This window comes from Mustela nigripes, chromosome 7, assembly GCF_022355385.1.
Source record: "Mustela nigripes isolate SB6536 chromosome 7, MUSNIG.SB6536, whole genome shotgun sequence".
Classification (NCBI taxonomy): domain Eukaryota; kingdom Metazoa; phylum Chordata; class Mammalia; order Carnivora; family Mustelidae; genus Mustela; species Mustela nigripes.
In genome coordinates, this window is record NC_081563.1 from 64,013,336 (window position 1) to 64,033,074 (window position 19,739).

The 19,739-nt window shown below is 37.4% G+C and overlaps 1 protein-coding gene across 3 annotated transcripts in view; it reads right to left on the minus strand.

Moving 5' to 3' along the window:
* Nucleotides 1-19,739, minus strand: part of VRK2 (VRK serine/threonine kinase 2) — a 119,587-nt gene that overhangs the window by 4,464 nt on the left and 95,384 nt on the right. For 2 of the 3 annotated variants that reach the window (XM_059406031.1, XM_059406032.1), the window contains 2 exons: nucleotides 15,369-15,535; nucleotides 10,062-10,223 (listed from right to left, as the gene is read on the minus strand). In XM_059406031.1, the coding sequence (XP_059262014.1) occupies nucleotides 10,062-10,223; nucleotides 15,369-15,535 (329 nt within the window). Of the gene's footprint in view, nucleotides 1-10,061; nucleotides 10,224-15,368; nucleotides 15,536-19,739 lie in introns of those variants that run through there. The other variant, XM_059406033.1, reaches the window with a different exon arrangement.

Genomic DNA, 19,739 nt, shown 5'->3' on the forward strand with positions numbered 1-19,739 from the left:
CAGTTTCTGATGGTATTTACCTTAGATCAGCCTCCAAAAGGCCTAAACAGAAGTAAGGACATGACTCACGTTGACCCACCAATAAATACCTACCAGGATAAAAGTCAGTATTCTCTAAAGGAATACAGGAAAATGTAGAGTTTCAAGAACTGACTAGCATCCACAATATTCAGCTCATAATAAAACTTTACCACACAGGGAACAGGAAAATGTGAAAAGAAGAGAAATAGATGTGACCCAGATGGTGAAATTACCAAACAAAGCCAATGAAACCTCTATGTAAGTATGTTCACAGACTTAAATGAAAAGTTAAACATAACTAATGAGCAGATTGGGAGACTCAGCAGAGAAATGAGAACTACAAAGTGCTTCTGGAATGGAAAAATACAGTACATGAAATTAAAAATCCACCAGTTAGGTTTAATAATCAACTAGAGGCCAGGCAAAGGATCAGACTGAAGCACAGCAAGATAAAAGACTAAACTGAAAAAACAGGGCCTCAGAAAAGGGCTGTGAGAAAAGGTAAATTATTCTAACTTGCATGTATTTGGATATCAGAAGGAGAAGAGGGATTAAGGGCATGAAACAAATCAGAGCTGAAACTTTTCCAGTTTGATGACAATTATCAACCCAGAGATAAAAACAAAAAAACCCAATGAACCCAAAGCAGAATAAACATAAAGACAGCCATCTCTAGAAAACCAAAAATAAAGAATATTAAAAGCAGCAAGAAGAGACACATACAAGAATGTCAATGATAAGAGTAACTGTTAACTTACTAGAAAACACAAACAAACAAGAAGACAGGAAATAGCATCTTTAAGTTCAGAATGAAAAATCCCATATCCAGTTAACCCTTCACAGTGAAGGTGAGGGGCATCTAATTCCAGACAAGACAGTAAGTACATTCAACTTAATTCCTTCTTCTAATTACTACTAATTAGTTTTAGACAAAAGCAACTAACAGAACTTTCTCCAAGTTGTAGAATAGAAGGCAGACTGGATAAGGGCCTTACTACACAAGGAAGGACACAGCCACTAGTCTAACTCCAACCCCCTTCCTTTTTAATGCCTGTTTAACCCAGCCTGGGCTATAATGTGGTCTACAGTTTGAAACAGGAATATACACAGATCAAAAAGTTCCAAGAAAAGCCTGCTGTCTTTGAACAATGGATCAGCCAGAGGGCAAGTATACAGTTCAGAATACTTTGACTATACCTGTTGTACTCTAGATGAATACCATGAGAAAAGCTGTCCCCCTCCCACTTCCCATGAGGTGGTGTGGAAAGTGGGGAGTAGAGTCCTGTCAATGTATCACCACCCTCAGCTAACCAGGGAGCACACCTGGTTAGCACTCCCCTCACTGAGGAGACTGAAGCAGAGACTTGTCAGCAAGACCATCCCCACACTAACAAAGCAGTATCCTCTCCCACTGGGGTTATTTATGAGACAGAGCCCTGTCAGCCACTTCCAGCCTGAACAACTGAGGTGGTACTTCTCCCTCCCTGCCAGATGCTGTGGATACTCAAGGGATAATGTGGAGAGGAGCCTACTGACCCATCATTGCCATGCATTAAGAAAAGGCAATACCCCACATCCTTCTAAATAGAAAACCCTGTTCTAGGCAATTAACAGACTACAAGAGAGATAACTAGTTAAGCTATAGAAAAAAACTGGCCCCAGAAACCAATGGGATCTAAGTGATTATAGAGAACTCCACCTCAAAACAGAAGAATGCATGTTCTTTTCAATTGCCATTGGAACATTCAGCAAGACTGATCATACCCTGGGTCATAAAATAAACCTTAACAATTTAAAAAGTATAGAAAGTGTATTTTCAAATAATAACATAAATTAGAAATCAGTAACAAAGAAAATGGAAAAAAAAGTCTTCAAACAATTAGCTCTAATAGCCAGGGTATCGAAAGAAGTCTCATGAAAAAGTACAAAATTAAACAAAAAATATAATACATGAGGATTTATGGGATGTAGGTAAATCAGGACTTAACAGGACATTTATAGCATTAAATACTACATTAGGAAAAAATGAAAGGGTTAAAAACAAACTAGAGAAAGAAAAGAGAAAATAAACGAAGAATCAAACTGAAAAAATAGGAAAATCTCCACAAACACTTGAAAATTTAAAAACATTCTTTGGGACACCTGGGTGGCTCAGCTGGTTAAGTGTCCACCTTTGGCTCAGGTCATCCCAGGGTCCTGGGGTCAAGCCCCACATCAGGCTCCTTGCTCAGTGGGGAGCCTGCTTCTTCTTCTCCCTGTCCCTCTCCCAGCTTGCTCTCACTCTCTCAAATAAAATCTCAAAAAAATTAACATTTTTCTGAAAGGTCAGAGACACAAGATAAAAACATACTGAAGTAAATGAAAATATATCAAAATATATGGAATATATCTAACACAGTGCTAGAAATCTAGAATATTAAATACCTAGGAAAAAAGAGAAGTCTCAATTCAATAATTAGACTTAAGTCTCCATCTCAAGAAACTAGAAAAATCCATAGAGGAAAGAAGAGCAGAGATCAGTGAAACTGACAACAGAAAAAGAGAAAAAAGCTCATTCTTTAAAAAGAACCAATATAATTGAAAAACTCCCAATATCTAGAAAGTACTTCTACAGACTCCACAGCCATTTACAGGATTTAAATAAGGGAATACTATGAACATTTCTACACAAAAATATGACCACTTAGATAAAATGGACCAATTCTTAGAAAACCACAAATAATCAAAACTAATTCAAGATGAAATAGATTAGGGGTTGGTAAACTGTGGTTGATAGTCAAATCCAGCCCACCACCTGTTTTTGTAGAGCTACCAACTAGGAATGAATTTTACATATTTAAATGGTTGGGAAAGTATTTTGTGGATCTCAAACTTACATGCCATAAAATTTTGTTAGAATTCATTGATACTCATTTGTTTATGTATTGTGCGTGATGCTTTTGTGCTACAATGCACAGATCAATAGTTGTAACAGAGACCATGTGACCCTGTAAAACCTAAATATTTAACTATCTGGCTTTTTGCAGAGAAGTTTGACCACTCTTAATATTGAATTCATAGTTAAAAAGGAAAAAAATCCTTAGGCCCAGATGATTTTACTGGAGAATTCTCAAACATTTTAAAAACAACACCCCCCCCCCCAAAAAAGAGAGCAGGAAAGAAAAAAAGAACAGCAGTTCTACTCATTCTCTTCCAGAAAATAGGTCAGCACTGCCACGATACCACAACCAGACAAAGACACAGAATAAAAAGAAAACTGTATACCAATAGTTCTCATTAACAGACGTAAAAGTCCTCAACAAAATACTAGCAAATTGAATCCAGCAACATGTGAAAAGAATAATACACCATATCCTCGTGCGGTTTATTCAGGGAGTCAAAGACTAGTTCAGTGTCTTGATTCAAACGCTAATAAACGTCTTCCACCGTGGCAACAGTATAAAGCTGAAAAATCATATGATTATATTACTAACTGATAAAGCAAACCATCTGATAAAATCAGTACCCATTCATGGTAACTTGAATACACTAGAAATGCAAGTGACCTTTATAAACTTGATAAAGAACACCTACCAAAATCTATAGCTAACATACTAAATGGTGAAAGGTAAAAAAGTGGAAACTCACATGTTCAACACTACATCCACAATACTATGTACTTATTAATAAAAAGGAATGAACTAAACTATGATCCATGCAAAACTCAGATGCATCTTTAGAGCATTATGGTGAATGAAATAAAGCCCATCTCAACAAGTTATGTAGTTTATAATTTGATTTTTACAACATGCTGAAGATATCAAATATACTAATGCAGAACAAATCAGTGCTTTCCAGGGATTAGGATAAGGGGGAAGGTGCCCCTATAACGCAACACACAGAAGTTTCTTTGTAAGGGAGTTTCTTTCTAGAACAGTTCTGTAGAGTAATTGTGGTGGTTACTCTATACATATAGTAAAATTGTATAGGAACATACACACAAATGCATGTAAAAACTGATGACCAGGGACGCCTGGGTGGCTCAGTCGGTTAAGCAGGTGCCTTCGGCTCAGGTCATGATCCCAGCGTCCTGGGATCGAGTCCCATATCGGGCTCATTGCTCCGCAGGGAGCCTGCTTCTCCTTCTGACTCTGCCTTCCACTCTGTCTGCCTGTGCTCGCTCTTGCTCGCTCTCTCTGACAAGTAAATAAAATCTTTAAAAAAAAAAAAAAAAAACTGATGACCAAATAAGGTAGTTAATATGTTCTTGGTTTTGAAAATTATACTATGGTTATAGGATGGTCATTGGGGAAGCTGAGTGAAGGGTACATGGGAGCTCTCTGTTATTGTTGCAATTATGTTACAATGTTAATAAATTCGGAAGTAAAATAGTTCCCCCTCTCCCCACACCAAAAAAAAGTAAAGGTGAAATAAAGATAGTTTAGACAGGTAAGAAGTGAGAGAATTAGTCCCCAGGAAACCTATAGTACAATAAATGTTAATCAAACTTTTTTTTTTTTTAAAGATTTATGTATTTATTTTAGCGGGAAGGTGAGAAAGAACAGGGATGGGAGGAGGGTCAGAGAGAGAAACAAGCAGATTCCCCAGTGAGTGGGGAGTCTGACACATGGCTTGATCTCAGCATCCTGAGATTATGACCTGAGTTGAAACCAAGAATTGCCCACTTAACCGACTGAGCCTCCTTGGTGCCCCTAAAGGAATTTTTCCAGGAGGAAGGGAAATGAACCAACTGTAAACTCAAATGGGGATATTTAAGACTTTTTCTTCTTCCTTTAATTTGAAATAAAACTGATTTTTTAAAGTACCATAGTTAACTGCATTGTGGAATTAATTACATATTAATTAGTTTTATAAAAATGAAATGTATGACAACGATAGCAACAAGGATGGGGATAAATGGAAATGTGTTTTCACAAGGTTCTTACATTATATATGAAGTGGTATATTAGATCAAGGTAGATTGTGGTATCTAAGCTTAAGATGTATATTGTAATTTCTAGAGCTATGCTAATATAGTAGCCACTGACCACATATGACTTGCACACTTGGAATATGGCTAGTCTGAATTAAGGTGTGCTGTTAGTAAACACACCATATTATGAAGACTTACTATGAAAAAAAAAATAAAATGTTTCAATTTTTATTACAATGTTTTAGATATTGATTTAATTAGAGTATATTATTAAAGTAAACTTTACCTGTTTCTTTAAAATTACATCTGTGGCTTACATTTTATTTCTATTAGAGTTGTTTTAGAGCTGGGGTTTGCAGACTTCTCCTTTGAAAGGCAGATAGTAAATATTTTAGGATTTTGGGGCAGTCTGTGACACAGTTACTCAGCTTTGCCACTATAGCATGAAAGAAGCTGTAGACAATATGTAAGAGACTTAGCAAATAAGTCTGGCTAGGTTGTAATATAACTATTTACAGAATTAGGTGGCTTGCTGAATTTGGCCCATAGGCCATACTACAACAAAAACAAAAGCCCAGAAACCAAAAAAGAACCCCAAAAAGTATAGTTTAAAAATTGAAGAGATGAGAGACAAATTCTCCATTACTCCAAAAGAAAGCAGGAGGGAGGTAAAAAGTGACAAAGAATAAACAGGGCAAAAAGAAATCAAATAGATTGTAGATTTAACTCAACTACGATGAATATATTAAATAGATATGGAGAGATGAAAAGGAAGTTTTGTGAGGTTGTACAAAAGAAAAGGACAAACTCTGTTAATTTACAAAAGTATTCACAGACACAAAGAAAACTCCACACTGAGCACAGAGCCCAACACAGGATTATGGATTGAGGATTATGGCCTTAATCCCATGAAGCCAGAATCACTACCTGAGCCAAAACCAAGAGTCAGGTGTTTAACCAACTGTGCCACCCAGGCGCCCCACTATACATTTTAGAAAAGAGACTTAAGTTCAGCTTTTATCTTAAGAAGCTTGAAAGAAGAGAGTACCTAAAATAAGTAAAAGGAAGGAAATGATGAAGAATGGAAATGAGTGAAATAGAAAAAAAAAAAAATCAACAGTAGATAAATCAACAAATCCAAAAACTGGTTCTTTGAAATGATCAATAAAAATGATAGGCATCGGGGAGCCTGGGTGGTTCAGTGGGTTAAAGCCTCTGCCTTCGGCTCAGGTCATGATCCCAGGGTCCTGGGATCGAGCCCCGCATGGGGCTCTCCGCTCTGCAGGGAAGCCTGCTTCCTCCTCTCTCTCTCTCTGCCTGCCTCTCTGCCTACTTGGGGTCTCTGTCTGTCAAATAAATAAATTAAATCTTAAAAAAAAAATGATAGGCATCTAGCTAGACTATCAAAAAAAGAAAAAGAAACTAAAAAGTTACCATTATCAAGAATGAAAGAAGGGGCAATCAAAATGGATACTGAAGATGTTAAAAGATTAATAATAGTATCATGAACTACATAATACTGAGGAATGTGATAACTTAGATGAAATGGACAAATTCCTTGAAAGATACATATTACCAAAATTGACACAAGAAGAAAAAGAAAATCTAATAATTTCATTATTCATAATTATAAATTTTCCTACAAAACTCTAGACTCAGATGATTTTCTTACTAAATTCTATTAAACAATTATGAAAGACAAATCTTAGTAAAATACTTCCTGAAAATAGACACCTCCAACCGATACAATGACCTGAAAACAAAAGCACCCAAGGATATTATGAGGAAAGATATTACAGATCAAGATCTCTCATTAATGTAGATATAAGAAAAACCCCTTAATGGAATAATAGCAAATCAAATTCAGTATGACAACACATCATGACTAAATGGGTTTTATCCAAAGACAAAAGGTTGATTTAATATTCAAAAACCAGTGTAATTCCTTATACTAGTAAAGGAGAAAAATCATATGATCAGGAGATCCCCAAAATTACTTAATACACATCCATGACTTAAATTTTGTTTTCTTTCAATAAAGTACAATGAAATTTCCTCAGCCTGATAAAGGGCATTTAGGAAAAAACCTATAGCTAACATCATATTTAATGGTTAAAGAATGAATATTTTCCACCAAAGAACAGGAACAAAGCAAGAATGCCCACTCTTGATGGCAGGTGTGATAAAGCATGAAAAAAAGATATAAAAGGCATACATGTTGGAAAGGATGAAGTAAAACTCCCATTCACAAACATGCCTGATGATGTAGAAAATTCTAAGAATCTTTCAAAGAACTACTAGAATTAAAAAGTGAATTTAGAAAGATCACAAGATTCAAGGTCAATATACAAAATTATATTTACAATAGAATTTAAAATATTTAGAGATAATTTTAATGGAAAATGTGTAAGATGTCTACACAAAAAAACTACAGAACACTGTTGAAAGAAATGAAAGATCTATACAAATGGAGAGGAGTATCAGTTTCATGCTTTCGAAGACTCCAGTGTGTTGCCCCTAAACTGATCTTTAGATTGAGTAGAGTCACAATCAAAATCCCATGGTGCTTTTTAGTGGGAATTGAAAAAACTGGTTCTTAAATTTTATGGAAAGGGACAGAATCTAAAATGGCCAGTGCATTCTTGAAGAAAAGTGTTGAAGGACTTCTACTCATTTCAGAACTTGTGAAGCTGCAGTAATTGATGCAGTGGAGCTCTGGTATAAGGACAAAGAGACTGAGAGAAGAGAAGAGAGTCCAGAAACAGACCATTACTTAGAATGTCAGGGGACTTTTGAAAAAGATTCCTGTGAAACTTAATTAGGAAAAGGAACATCTTTTTACACATGGTGCTGAGACAGCTCGCTCTCTATAATGCAAGAGAAGGAACTTAACCCCTTCCACCATACACCAGAATATCTGACATGGCTCAGAGACTCAAAATGAAAACTAAAACTATAAGCCTTTTTAAAAAGGTGTAGTAACCTGTAACCCTAAGATAGGCAAAATTTTCTCAGGTTTCTTTACAGAATAAAAAAAGACAAATTGAACTTCAAAGAAAAATAACACAGTTTTTGCTCACTGATGACACTGTTAAGATAAATGATAGGCTACACACTAGAACATATCCATAGTACAGATATGTAAAGAATACCTACAACTCAGTAATAAAGAGACAATCATCCACATAAAAATGGATCAAGACATTTCATGAAAGAAGATACAGGATGGGCAGTGAGCACATGAAAAAGTGCCCAAAGATAATAATTATCAGGTACATGATAACTGGAATCAACGGAGATACTAATACATAAATATTGCAATAGCTAAAATTAGGAAGACCAACAGCAGATGTTGGGGAAGATCTGTGATTACTGGTGGGAGTATAAAATGGAAGTATTTGTCAACTTTTTATTAAGGTGAACATACATCTGCCCTATGAAATAGCAGTTCCACTTCTCAGGACAAACAAAATGTATCCATAGAAGGACTTGTGACACAAAGCTATTATTCATGGTGACTAGAGCCAGGGGCAGCCCAGTTATTAATGGGAGACTGGATATATGAATTATGATGTAGTTCCACAATGGAGTATTACTCAACAAGAAAAAGAAGAAATGACTAATATATATGCAGCAATGTGGATGAACTTCAAAAATACATGCTGAGGAGACCTGGGTGGCTCAGTGGGTCGGAGCCTCTGCCTTTGGCTCAGGTCATGATCCCAGGGTCCTGGGATAGAGCCCTGCATCGGGGGCTCTGCTCAGCGGGAAGCCTGCCTCCCCCCCCCCCACCCCGACTGCCTACCCCTCTCTCTCTGCCTACCTCTCTGCCTACTTGTGATCTCTGTCAAATAAATAAATAAAATCTTAAAAAAAAAAAATACATGCTGAGTGAAAAAAGCCAGACACAAGAGTTTATACTGTGTGACTATATGGTATGTGACTTTCTAGAAGACGCTAAAGTAGCCTAGTAATGAAAATCAGAACAGTGGTTGTCTGGGAGAAAGGGTCTAACTGAGAAAGAGAACAAAGAGCTTTCTGGAATGATAAAATCTGTACACATGTATCACAATGCTATCCCAATTAAAATAAATCAATGTCTTTGCTTAGAACCTGGGCATCAGTTGTTTTTTTTTTTTTTATAGTCCCTCCCTACCTCCATACGTAAGTGATTACGGTGGACAGTAACAGTTGAAAAAGAACACTCAAGAAATCTCAAAAATTTGTCAGCAAGCAGTATTGTAAATTTATAAATGGGAACTATAACTGCAAAAGATTCTTACTAGTACTAAAGAGCATTCTCTGGATAAACATGCATGCTTGCTAGTTGGATAAGAAATGCCCAACTTGTATATGTCTAATTTTCGTCCTGGCTGCCAAGAAGTTCAGAGCCAAATTCAGTGTTCAGTTTAGTGATTAACATCCCAGCTGCCTGATAGACCAATCTGTGGGGTGGCGGGGGGGGGGGGGAACGGAAGATGGTGGTATTAAACGATCCTGTTCCACATCTTAAACTACCTCAAACCATTTGGGGGAAAATGACGGTATATAAGTGATGGAAAATGTTGGTCATTTTGGAAAAAATTTCTTTTTCACTGGAGATATAAATACATTGTATGCTTCTTCTTGTCAAAAAAAGGTTAGCTCTGGAAGGACTCTTGCTATTGCTTGGGCGAGTCCTCTGCTAAAGGAAGGTCACTACCCGACCAAATGATGGAATAACATTAAAAAATGCATCATTTTAAAATACAACCATATCTACAGGGAGACTCTTCACTTACCTTCGATTGTAAGGGTGAGGCTGGAGGAACCCACATCAGAGATGAATATGTTAAGAGTCCCTAATGGATCATAGATGGCATAAAAAGTTTAAGTGCACTTCATTACATTCTTAGGCTAAAGAAAGAAATCAGATCTGTACGCAAATGTGCTCACTGTTGTTCTGTTTCTGTGATGACTGGTGTCGGCTGCTTTGATTTTATCCACTGGATAGGATCGTTTTCTGCCCTTTCTCATTTAACAAAACCATACAACCTTGGCCCTCAGGAGAAAATACAATTTCTTTACTCCCATAGGGCATATTCTAATGCAACATGAAGGTAAAAAGAAACAACAAAAAGCCTCTCACCTGAACTGTGTCACTGCTAAGCAATCCAGTCGGTGGCTCCACTTTTTGTACTTTTCTCCCTGTTAAGCAGGACTCAGCACTCCTCTCACTATGGATGTTTTTCTCTATTAACCTATTTTGCATCTGATTGACTTGCTTTGTGGCAGCCTTTAGAGAAACAACCTGTTGATAGAGAGTAATCATGTATAATGAAAACTTTTGACACTTGTTTAAAAAAAATAAAAATTCACATCCAGATTCTTGAAAATTCTGAACTTGCCAAGGTTTGTAAAAAGGAAGAAATAAAGAGGAAACGAACAAATGGATGTTATGGAAAGAATATAGAAGTTGGCAAGATCCAGACCTTTCTCATCAATAGTACAAGACCAATTAAAATTAGTGTCACTGTTGTACGCTCTTTAGAAATTATCTTATTGAAAACGGCATTTTTACAGAAAACTGTCACATTCTCAAACTGCACATGAATTCATTATTAGCCTTTGCTGGGAGTGGATCCAATACATCTTTTTAGTTTAAATTCTTATTAATTAGAATCTTAGTTCTCTACCATTGAAGTGAGCCTAATTAATGTGAACGTATAAAAGGAGCTTATGATGTTGCTTACTTTTTTTATACAGGTAATTTAACCTTTCAGCAGATGAGTCACAGTTCATGTCACCTAGTACTGTGAACCAGTATCAGAGGTTAAGTTCTACAACAAGCCTGCTGTCTCTGAGGTTTCTTTTTCACACCACGGTGTTTTCTGGGGGATGACTGACTCTCAATAACCTTGAAGTAGACACGGAAATAGAAGGGCAGATCCCACAATAGAGTTGGAAGATTGAAAGCCACAGTGAAGACCCTTATGTGAAGTATTTGCTCAGCAGCTTCATGTTTACAGCAGCTGAAAGTGCCATCACCTTTTTTCATGGGTTAAATAGGGGGCAGAAGATAGGAACAGCACAAGGGGAAATAATGGAGTAGCCAGTGCCAAAACGGAGGATGAATTACATTGGCTGGGCAAGCAGAGCCTTAATTTGTAGTCTCTCGATTTTTAGCTTCTATTGCCAAATGTGTTCACTCCTTCCCTTTAAAATATGCTGGTGTTTTGTGGCTAGGTCTAAGCTGTCACAACACCATTCTTTATTCACCCCTCCTCCTGGATTCCAGCTTCTCAAAGGAGAGTAAAGTCATTGCTTTTCAGTAACCTGACAACTGGAATTGTTCCCTCATCACTCAGGGTTTCTTTTATTTTCACCACTCGACTCTCCCAAACTACTGGAGAAATTCGTGTGGGTAACCATCTTCTGAGTCTCTCTCCCACTGAAGTCATCTTGGTGATAAATGCTCATCACACCACAGGGTGAAACAAAGGGTTTCCCAAGGCTGCTGTACACCATTCATCCTAATAAAAGACTAGCTTGCCCATCATCGTGAAAATGTGTCTCATGATATAAAGGGTTAGTTGAGATACTAGTTGAGGTTTTTAAAGCCTCCTGGATGCTAGGCACTTTAGGTAGAACGGTTTTTTGCCTGGGAGCCTCTGTTGTACAAACAAAATTTGATCTAATCTAGTCAGTCCTCCGTGAGGCTTTCTAGAAGAGATGGTGCCTCTTGGATCTGCTGTCAGTTGGCTAGATGGTTAGGTTGTGCTGCCATAAGCACTTCTAGCTAATAAAGTGATATCCAGTTTATGAAAAACTTCTAGGGAAACTTTTGAAACGGTAAGAGCGGAATGGGATGCTTAAGTTTTACTCTCGGTTGTGAACAGAAGTAAAACTTTTCTCAAATACATAAATAAGTACAGGAAACACTCTGGGCATCTCACATAATCAAACAAAATAATACTGTCCAAATTTGGGTCATTTTCAAGAAAGTGGCTATTCAAATAAGGCATTTTTTATTTAATCTTCCACCAGCACTTCACGGTATTCTAAGAAATCAGGAATACTCTGGCCTCCTAAAATTCAGTAAGCCAGCAATATGCTCACAGCTGAGAATTTATACTCTCCTTTTCTCACACACAAATATGAAGACAAGCTTAACAGAATTATTTTGAGAAGGCTCAAGAAAGAATTGTGTAAATTTTTAAGTACAATGCAAGGATTACTACAACCAATAATAATATATTCACCCCTGGATTTGCTTTAGGAGCCTCAGATTCAGGGTAAATGAAAGGACAAACTCGCACTTGTCTGAAATGTAGGACAGCTTGAATGTTTCACTGTCCTACAGTTGCTCCTCTGTCTAGGTTGAGCATTTCGGAAGGATGGGTGGCTCATTATGCCCAGGTCTCTGTGCTGTTACAGCCTGGACTCGGGTATCCCAACACCGAGGGAGATGTGATAAGCTGATCAAAGGGTCCACTACTGGCTCTTGAAGAAACAGCTATTCAAGGATTGAATGGAGGTCTTCAGTAATGCTGGTTTTCCAGCTTGGCTTAGCATTCTCATCTGGGAATTCTAGAGCTTCAGCTCACCTCAATAAGCGTTCTTACTGAAATATGGTTTCCTTCAGTGAATTTTGGACATTAAATCCCAGTGGAAGGCATCAACAGACTGTGGTAGCCCTGATGATAGATTCTTCTAATTTGACAGTGTTACCTCAGGAGCCGTCGGAGCTGCTAAAGAGTGATTTCAGTTACACAGACCATCATTTTGATTGAGGCAAATGCCCCCAAAGATTTGCTTTTGAGGAAAAAAATATCAGTGTCTCTCCTGTCTTGACAAAAATTCATTTCCAATTTAACTCTAGTAACAGTATTTGAGGACTTGTGCAAGGCAGCAGCTCAGTTTACAGGAACAGTTTATGATGCCTAATAAAACCCAGTATTGGAAAAATACCTCATTTTTCTTTTGCAAAAACATGCTGTAAGTTTGCCAAGATTCTTATGGTGATGTGGTATTTTCTAGACCTAACCAAAACAAATTTTTGTTAGGAACACTAAATTTAAAAGGCACAACAATTATACTGAGGGTAATAACTTGGACAAATTAAACATTTATAACTTTCTTTTGAATACTGAATAATATAAATATTTTGTTTATCTAACTCTGTATGTTTTCTGGCTCACTGACTTGTTTTTAAGTGTCTTTGTCCAAAAATTTTAAGTCCAGAATTCATTCAGTATTCTATTAAATAACTAAAGTAAGCCATGTTTGAAGTAACAAGAGATGTTTTTAGTTATTAGTAAGGGGATTCTGTCTGTGATTAAAAAGAAAGAAATTTGGAGCCATGTGATTGGTGCTCATTCCGGACCTAAAGTGATTTTTGTTATGAAAGTAGTCAATCACAGAAACTATCCTATACTTCTATCATTCACGGGAACTGAGTACATAACAGTTTACATTGTCATATTTTGCTTTTAAACATTGTCGAGTTTGATTATTGCAACATTACAAAATCTGTAAACTTTAAAAATAAAAATTCAGATACTTTGGGTTTAGCCACATGGTGAACCCATTTTTATGACTATTAAATACATTTGTGCACTTAAAATACTACAGAAGTTAAGCCATTATTCAATAAATATTGATCTGCTGTGGAATATACCCTCAAATTATCTTACTGTCTATACACTGGGGCTGGTCATACTGTTAGAAATTAACTAAGGTCTTAAGAATGCACATTATTCTTTGTGTTTTCTTTTTACTCATAATCAAAGTGCTCTAATCAAAAGGGAAGAATAAAATATTTTTGATTGAGGCTCATTGGAAACATACACATTGGAAAAATGTTTTATGTTCTATTATCTGCATAAAAATGGTTTCACAACAAACATCTTTTGCTTTTGATGAAACTGAAAATTCTGGTGAATAATAATTAGAATTTTACATCAGAGAATATAACTATCAGTTTTTAAAATGGCTTCCTTTATATTTAAATTAAGTTTATGAAACTGAAAAGCTACGAGAAAGGAAAAAAATCTACTTAAATTAGTGTAGATTAAGTGGTGACCATTATTGCAAGGGAAATACTATGTTAAGGAAATGGCTCTTTGTTTTGTTGCAAAAGTGATAAAAACACAAAAGTCAATAAAACTGTTAAAATAAGTCTCGGTAATTACCAAGATCAAAATCCACTGGCTTTTTATTAAACATGAACTTTTGTTCTGCCTTCTGCAATACGTAAATAGTGCTGACAATTGGTTTGTGAGGCATTTGCTACAATAAAATGTAATTGTATCATGAGAGAAAGGTGACAATCAGGAGATCATGAAAAAATTACATATTCTCACTGGTAGTTAATTAGCCATGCAAAACCTCCTCAAACAGATATTCTCTTCTATTAGGAATGATTACTATGCAGGCCTACAGATGTCAATACCACAGTCATTCAAATACTTCTTTCCCTACTAATTGAAGGTTGTAAAGCTCTGGTGCCAAGGTTTTGCTTCCAAAGAGCTAATTTATGACTAGAAGGATATTTTATGTCTTCAGTTGCAGCAGCTACAAAATTCAGCAAATCAGAACCATCTGTGCACTGATACTTGACTCACCATTCATCTCGCAGCCTATCAGTCACATTAGTTTGCATCCTGCATTCTTGGCTCGTGAACACTTGCGATGATCCAAAGTTCATAAGAAATATTAAAAATGAATGGCATCCTGACCCTACCTTATTGTACATGCATCAGGAAACCCCACCACCACCACCCACATCTTTTGCATATGGACCATATCAAGGAAGGACTGGACACTTGGATTCCCACCCAGTAAGGCCACTCACAGCAGTCTCAAGTTGCCCCCACCCTCTGAGAAATGTTAAGTCCTAATTCTTGTATATCGTTTCAAGTTCTATTTTTTTAAGTTGGTGTGAGCCAGTCAGTTGGAAAATTACAGAGTAAAGGATAAAAAGGTGTAACTTTAAAAAAAAAAATTGTAGATTGAAGTATTAGTACACACAAGTCATCTAGTTAAATTTAAGAGTATCACTATGATTGCCACCAAATTATGACCGAACTGGTAAGCAAAACCAGAGGGAAGTAACTAAAGAGATCTGAAGAAAATCAGCAAATAAAGGTTCTCATGAGTAAAGTCAGATTAGCCTTTAATCTGACCGTGGTCATATCTCTGTGGCCTCAGTCACTGCTTTCTTTCTTTAACAGTACACTAAATTGGCTATGGCTCCTCCTGTTTTTCTCTAGGAGACAACAGGTCAAAAGAACTTTCAACAAAATTTCTTGGAGCTGAGTGAGGAGAACTAGTAATTACATATAATAAGCAAGAAACTGGGTTGTCAGACTCCTTCTGAGACCCCAAACAACTTCATTTGGTAGAAAAGCTTCAGAGAAGGTAATCCTAGGGTCCCAGGGACTAAATTACTTACTTTTTGATTGTCTGGGATATGCACATTTGCACCCTCTCCTCTGGTGGAAAACTCCAGTGGTCCTAAAGGTATCCCACCTGGGTTCAGGATTTTCTTGAGCATTTGATAGTTTGGCTTTTCATCATATGCCAAATTATGAGCACATACCAAATATTCGGCTATTTCACCTGTGAAGTGTTAAATTTTTTTAAATGTTACTCATAATGGGCAAGAATTGTCAAGGTTCTAGTGTCATCAAAACCTCTCTATTCTCTTACACATGCACACAACACACATCCTGAAGAAACTATGAGTGAACACTTTGGTGAAAAGCACTTTTCAAATGATACCCCAAAATGACTGAAATACAGTGACCTGGAGATGTGACAAGATGGGAGAAACTAGTAATTTTTTCCATATCTTTGTTGGTATGTTTATTTTTCACTAATCAAAAGAAGCTAATTTTTAAGATTATAGTTAGTGATTTTGACTTACGGAGTGCAATTACTAAGAACTACATGAGTAATATGATAGACCAGGCATGCTTCATACTTCTTTTATGTTAAAGTTTTAAAAATTCAGTTACAAACAAGTGTCACTTATTATAAACCTCCTTACTTTGATGGAAAAAAATATCACTGTAAATTTTAATTCAGGCTTTGATTTTGAGATGATACTAGTACATTTAGAAATGGCCTTGAATTCTAGGTTTTTAGCCATGACTAAGTTTAGAGTTCACCAGACCTCCCTCGAGCCCTCCATCCTTAGCCAGCTGGGTGCCTTCACTTGTGTCATCCTCCTAAGGACAGAGCAGAAGGATGCGATATTGCTACTTTTTTCTTTCTAATGTAATCTCTTCCTTAGAACTACATAGCAATCCCACCCCCCCCCCGGCAAAATATGAATGAACTCTTAAACACAATTAGACTTAGTGACCCAATTTTATAAACATTGATGCCTTAAATGTAGTTTTGCATTTTTCAGGTGGAGATTCAATCTAAATTCAAGATGAAAGTATATGACAATACCCGATACTTCTTAAAATCTAGCATATTTTCCTTTCTTGCAGAGATGTTTAGATACTCCACAAACTAGTTTTTATAAGCTTTCCCGTTCAAAAACTTCTCACTCACACAGACATAAGTACCTCTTACTTTCTCACTAAGTTGATACATCCCCATGGCTGGGAAAATCTGGGAAGCTTTGTGGGTTGGCAGGAGTGACTTCCTAATCCTTCCCTTCCCCTCCTGGCCCATCTCCATTAAAAAGGGAACTGCAGACAATGAATTTCACCCCCTACAGGGGAAAAATTCCAAAAGGAACAGTCACCATCCCTTCCTCTTACCAAAGTTAAAGTGACCATTTCATACCCCATTACCCACAGCCATGTTCTAGGCCCATAAGGCTACTGTGGCTAAAATGAGAACTCTAGGCTCCAGGGTTTTTGTTTTTAGTTTTTTGGTTTTTGTTTGTTTGTTTTTCCTTTTCTTCTGGATACAGCAGCAATTATGCAACCTAACTTTCTTCCTTCCTTCCTTCCTTTCTTCCTAGCTTTCTTCTTTGTCTAATGTTGTAAGGTGTATCACATTCTGTTATGTAACATTCCATCAACCACATCTCTGTTAACTAGTAAATGGTATGGCTTTATCACATTTGTAACTCCTGTTTCCAGAAGCCCATTGCAGGCTTCTGATTCCTGATGGGATAAAAAAGATTACATTACATTTACTACCATTTTCATGTAAATATTCTGTTGCTCTTTGGCCCTTTTGAGATTGGTAAACAAAGTTTGGTATATGTTATCACAGTTCTTAACCAAAATATCCCCAGTGGAGAAGAGAGCTGAATATTGTGGGAGAATTTGTGCAGGTCATGGTTAGAAGACCATGCAAGATTCCTGGAGTTCTCCCAGTGGAAGGCAGCTGTGCTGCCAAGTCTTCTTGGGTCCGGGGCTTGGAAAAATGAGGTATGGGTGAGGTAGGAAAGGGAGAAAAAGACAAGCCCCTTCTTGGGTACCTGGGTGGCTCAGTTGGTTAAGGGACTGCCTTCAGCTCAGGTCGTGATCCCAGGGGCCTGGGATCAAGTCCCGCATCGGGCTCCCTGCTCCTGACCTTCTCCCCTTTCATGCTCTCTCTGTCTCACTCTCAAATAAATAAATAAAATCTTAAAAAAGAAAAGAAAAGCCCCTTCTTATAAATTCATTATTATCAATCCAAAGCTTGGACTACTGTGATGTATTACTGCTTTAAATGTTAGCCTTCCAAGATCTGGATTTATTAAGTGTACTTTTTAATTTACTGGCTTATTTCTGGAGCTATAAAACAAAATGCTTTGAGTAGTATGAAATTATGATATCCTCGAATCATCTGCTTTTAAGCTAATGAAATGTTAAGTATCATTACTATCACCTCAGGAGACAGAAACCTATGCAACTATTACTATAACACGAGCTGGACATGCATATTGGAAACTTTTTGGTGGTTTTATTTCATCAACAGCCTTAGTAATAAACCGTTTTACACATTGGATTATCATGCTTGTAGTACCCACTCCTAAGTACAACCAAGAGATCTTCAGATAATACTAAAGTTTCAATGTTCCGTGCTTTAGAAATAGAAATCTGCATTTTATAAAATAATAGGATGGACCCAAATAAATGGTTGGTACTGAAAATGGAGAACCTGGCCTTCCTGTCATCTCTCATTGTGGCTCGGATCTTCTTATCTCCAGTAATAGAAGGGTCCCAGAATATACACAGGCCCACAAGCATTCATCTTGTGCAACCCAGGGCATCAGGGCTTTCCTTTCTATTATGAGCTGAACAGTTACCTTTTGTGCAGGAGGGGCAGAAAAGGTAAGGGAGATACACAGAGAAAACTTTCTTTGACATCTCTCATTTCTCCTTTTTGCTGTCCTATTGAGTAAAACATAAGCTGTATAACTTAGTCCAAATGCTGATAGGCATATTAGCCAAAAAGGAATACTGGCATTTGGACCAAGTTACTTAGTGCAGTTACAGAAACGAAAAGCTTTCTCATTCCCAACAGCCCCCCCCCCCCCCCCGCCCCCCACCCCCCCCCCCCGCCCCCGCCCCAGCCAAGGAGAGCCCCTCCTCTGTCAGAAGAGGGACTACAGGAGCTGGGAAGCTGGAGGCTCACACGGGGGCAAGCTCAGGACTTGGAGGAGGAAAAGCAGAACTGCTTTGTTCCTCTTTCGTTTCCCATGGAAATGAACATTTTGGTTTCTTGTCAAAGAAAGGCTATAAATATAAGTTCAAGACGATTTAACTCTACATTTAAACTCTCAGATGGAAACTGATGCTATTTGACCTTATCTAGAGGGTCAGTGTACACATTCACTTTCATAAGTCAGCTAAAAGCTAACTTTGAGATTGCCCAATATAGAGAAAACGAGATTCATTCTGCTTATCTGTCTCTGAGAAAAAGTGAGCCCGACAGCAGAAGCTGCCTCTTTTCTATAAGACAATCGAACTCATTTATTAAATTGGTGAACAATGTGCCATGCGTGCATATGCAAACGACAGGCACCTGTGAACTGACTTACTATTTTTACTGATAATACTGTCAATTAAAGAATTCCAAAACGATCCATACTAACTTGAAAGAGAAAACCATTTAATGAAACATACCTTCAAATCCCAAGGTTATATGACTTTGCCAATTCAAAATTTGTTTTGCTGGCTGTTCAGAGTACAACCCAGGTTTAAACAGCATTCAAGTGTTCAATGATTTGGTTTTTTTAAATTACTGACCGAAAGTAGTCCTTCCTTAGATCAACTTTATCTTCTTTCAACAATATACAAAGGGACAAAACCAGAATGTCATCTCTATAGGCACTAGATACAGTTGATGATTAAACCGAGAAGTGAGTTGGGGGAAATCAGAGGGGGAGACAAACCATGAGAGACTGTGGACTCTGAGAAACAAACTGCGGGTTTTGGAGGGGCGGGGGTGGGGGTTGGGTGAGCCTACTGGTGGGTATTAAGGAGGGCACCTATTGCATGGAGCACTGGGTGTGGTGCATAAACAATGAATTTCGGATCACTGAAAAGAAATAAAATGGAAAAACAAAAACCCAAAAAACCTGTGTAGGATTCCTCTCTCCCTGCCTCTCCCCCACCCCCGGCAACATGACCAATGCAGTCAGCAAAGCCTAGAAGGCTGCCTAAATATTTTCTTGTAGCCTTCGTGTGTTCTAATGTCAAGAGGGGATCTAAACGTTCTCTTCTCAGGCAATTTATCTGTAACCCAGTGTACAGAGTTTCCTCCCACCCCCGTGGGAATGGGAGTGGGTGGATTAAGCAAAAACTGTAAAACAAGACTGACAATTGTAGAAATGTGGTGACCACTAAATCATATGGGAGAAGGTGGT